The sequence below is a fragment of the Phytophthora infestans genome, genomic scaffold, assembly GCF_000142945.1.
Source record: "Phytophthora infestans T30-4 supercont1.129 genomic scaffold, whole genome shotgun sequence".
In the NCBI taxonomy this organism is placed as follows: Eukaryota; Oomycota; class Peronosporomycetes; order Peronosporales; family Peronosporaceae; genus Phytophthora; species Phytophthora infestans.
In genome coordinates, this window is record NW_003303630.1 from 173,439 (window position 1) to 175,522 (window position 2,084).

Consider the following 2,084-nt stretch of genomic DNA (forward strand, 5'->3'; position numbering starts at 1 on the left):
GACCAGCTTGATGAACCCCGAAGCCCGCAATCGCTGGCGTGAAGCGGAAGCTGATCATCGGGACCCGGTGACAACTTTTTACTGGACGGGGAATCAACAGTCTCGAGGGCCCGCGACTCTCGCTTTGGCACGACGTTCCGAGGAGGAAGTTTAATGGCAACAACATCAAGACGATCCCATGGGGTGAACGTGTTGGGTAACCACGACTACGGTGGTGTCAGTTACCGTGTGCACCCAAGGAGACAACAACGCTAAGTGCGAGACTACAGACGCACTTCTACAGGGGTCTGACAACAAGTTCACGTGGCAATCGGAGTACACGAGTCCGAACGACAACCGCTGGAACCTGGACGACCACTTCTTCGTGCGTCGTATCGAGGACCCTGCACGGGTGTGAGCATCGACGTGTTCAACGTGGACACGAACGACGCCGACATCCACGGCGCCATGCAGATCTGTTGCCAGTGCTACGGCTACTCGAACAGTGACAGTGCTACGTGTCGTAACGTGGGCCGTGGCCACCAGTACTGCTGTGGCGGAGACAACTCCATGTTCGACGCGTGTATGGGCAAGTTCAACCAGTGGGGAGACGACTCTCGCGCGCAGATCGCGCAAAAGGTCAAGCAGTCGACAGCCACGTGGAAGATCGTCAACAGCCACTACAGTCCGTACAACCACTACGCCGAACACAACATGAAGAAGTGGTTCGACGCACTGCGTGGCTCTGGCGTGCACATCTGGCTGAACGGTCACACTCACGGTGAGAAGCACGATTACTCTTCGTCGCTGGGCATTCACTTCATTGAGAACGGCGCTGGCGGTGGTATCCAGAAGGAGTCGGCAAGCGGCATCCCGTCGTATGCCGCCCCGTTCGTGCAGAACAAGTGGACGTACGGCAGCAACGAGTACGGCTTCATGTCGCTTCAGGCCTCCAAGGCTTGGGTGAAGCTGCAGTACCACACGGCGGACAGGTCGTGGCAGTTCGGAGAGAACTTCCAGAGCACCAAGATCGGTGGCGTCGAGACCAAACACTGCTGGTACATCCCGTCGGACGGCGGAGAAGGCCGTAGATGCTAAGTCTTCAGCTGCTTGCTGGTATAGATGTATGGATTACTTGGCGGGTTGGACACAGAACTACCGTTAGACATCGAGAAGTTTTTTTTGCCTCATCGTGTCCGAGGATGCGTTGCTCTTGTTGACAGTCTCAACAAGACATTTTGCCAGTTCGAAAGAATCAAAAGTTGAATTGAGAATCTGAATTGGATACTCTAACACACCACCAGAATCTTTTGTTTAATTTGGCTGCCAACAATGGCATGGTCACGACTCCACAGTTGCGATAAATTTGTTCGTAAAAATTCATGCCATCGTGAAGGTTACAATGCACTGAAAACAAGGGTGCCTCTGCCTCTTTGTGGCAGAGTGCTTAGTTTCAATGGGTTGTATTCGCGAAAGCTTCAATGTAAGGTGCTACTAGTATTATTCACAGCGACACCTTGTTGCTACATGTATGGGTAGATACACTTTTCGAGTTAACAAGCTGTCGAGTGCGGGTTTCGCAGTGCGTTTGCGGCAAACTTTGCCATCTTCTGGGGGAAAGCCTAACTCCACGTACAAACACCACAAAGCCAGATGGGGATGGGGGTAGTCCGATCCACGTTGAGACACCAAAGCCTCCTCAGATTTCCTCCTGGTGGTGCACTACATTCTCGACCAGTGCTCTCATTCTCCAATTTACTTTGAACGCCTTACTAGGACGTACAATCATGCTGACCCCCAGCCTCTTAGCCATCTATGTGGGAGTGCTCGCTGTTGTAGCAGACGCCCAGGTTTTGTCAGACCCGGCTTCCGCTGCGTACTCGCTCTCTGCTTTTCGCTATTGGAGACTGGGGAACAACCCCCTTTCAAGGGCTCTTTGCTGCTCTCGTTTCGGACACGTACAGCAACTACGACGTTTCATGCCGAGGACATCGTGGCCAGCTTTGATGAACACGGAAGGCCGGCAACGCTTGCGGTGAAGCCGAAGCCTGATCATCGGACACGGTGACAACTTTTCTACTGGCACGGGAATTCAACAGTCTCGA

The 2,084-nt window shown here is 53.3% G+C and overlaps 1 protein-coding gene across 1 annotated transcript; it reads left to right on the forward strand.

Annotated features, from left to right (window-relative positions):
* Positions 1-10: 10 nt before the first annotated feature.
* On the forward strand, positions 11-1,231 carry PITG_20345 (uncharacterized protein; the record flags this gene model as incomplete). The annotated part of the gene is made up of 4 exons (XM_002895831.1): positions 11-99; positions 150-183; positions 257-315; positions 399-1,231. The coding sequence occupies 4 exons, from the start codon at positions 11-13 to the stop codon at positions 1,075-1,077; spliced, it is 861 nt and encodes a 286-aa protein (XP_002895877.1).
* Positions 1,232-2,084: the final 853 nt, after the last annotated feature.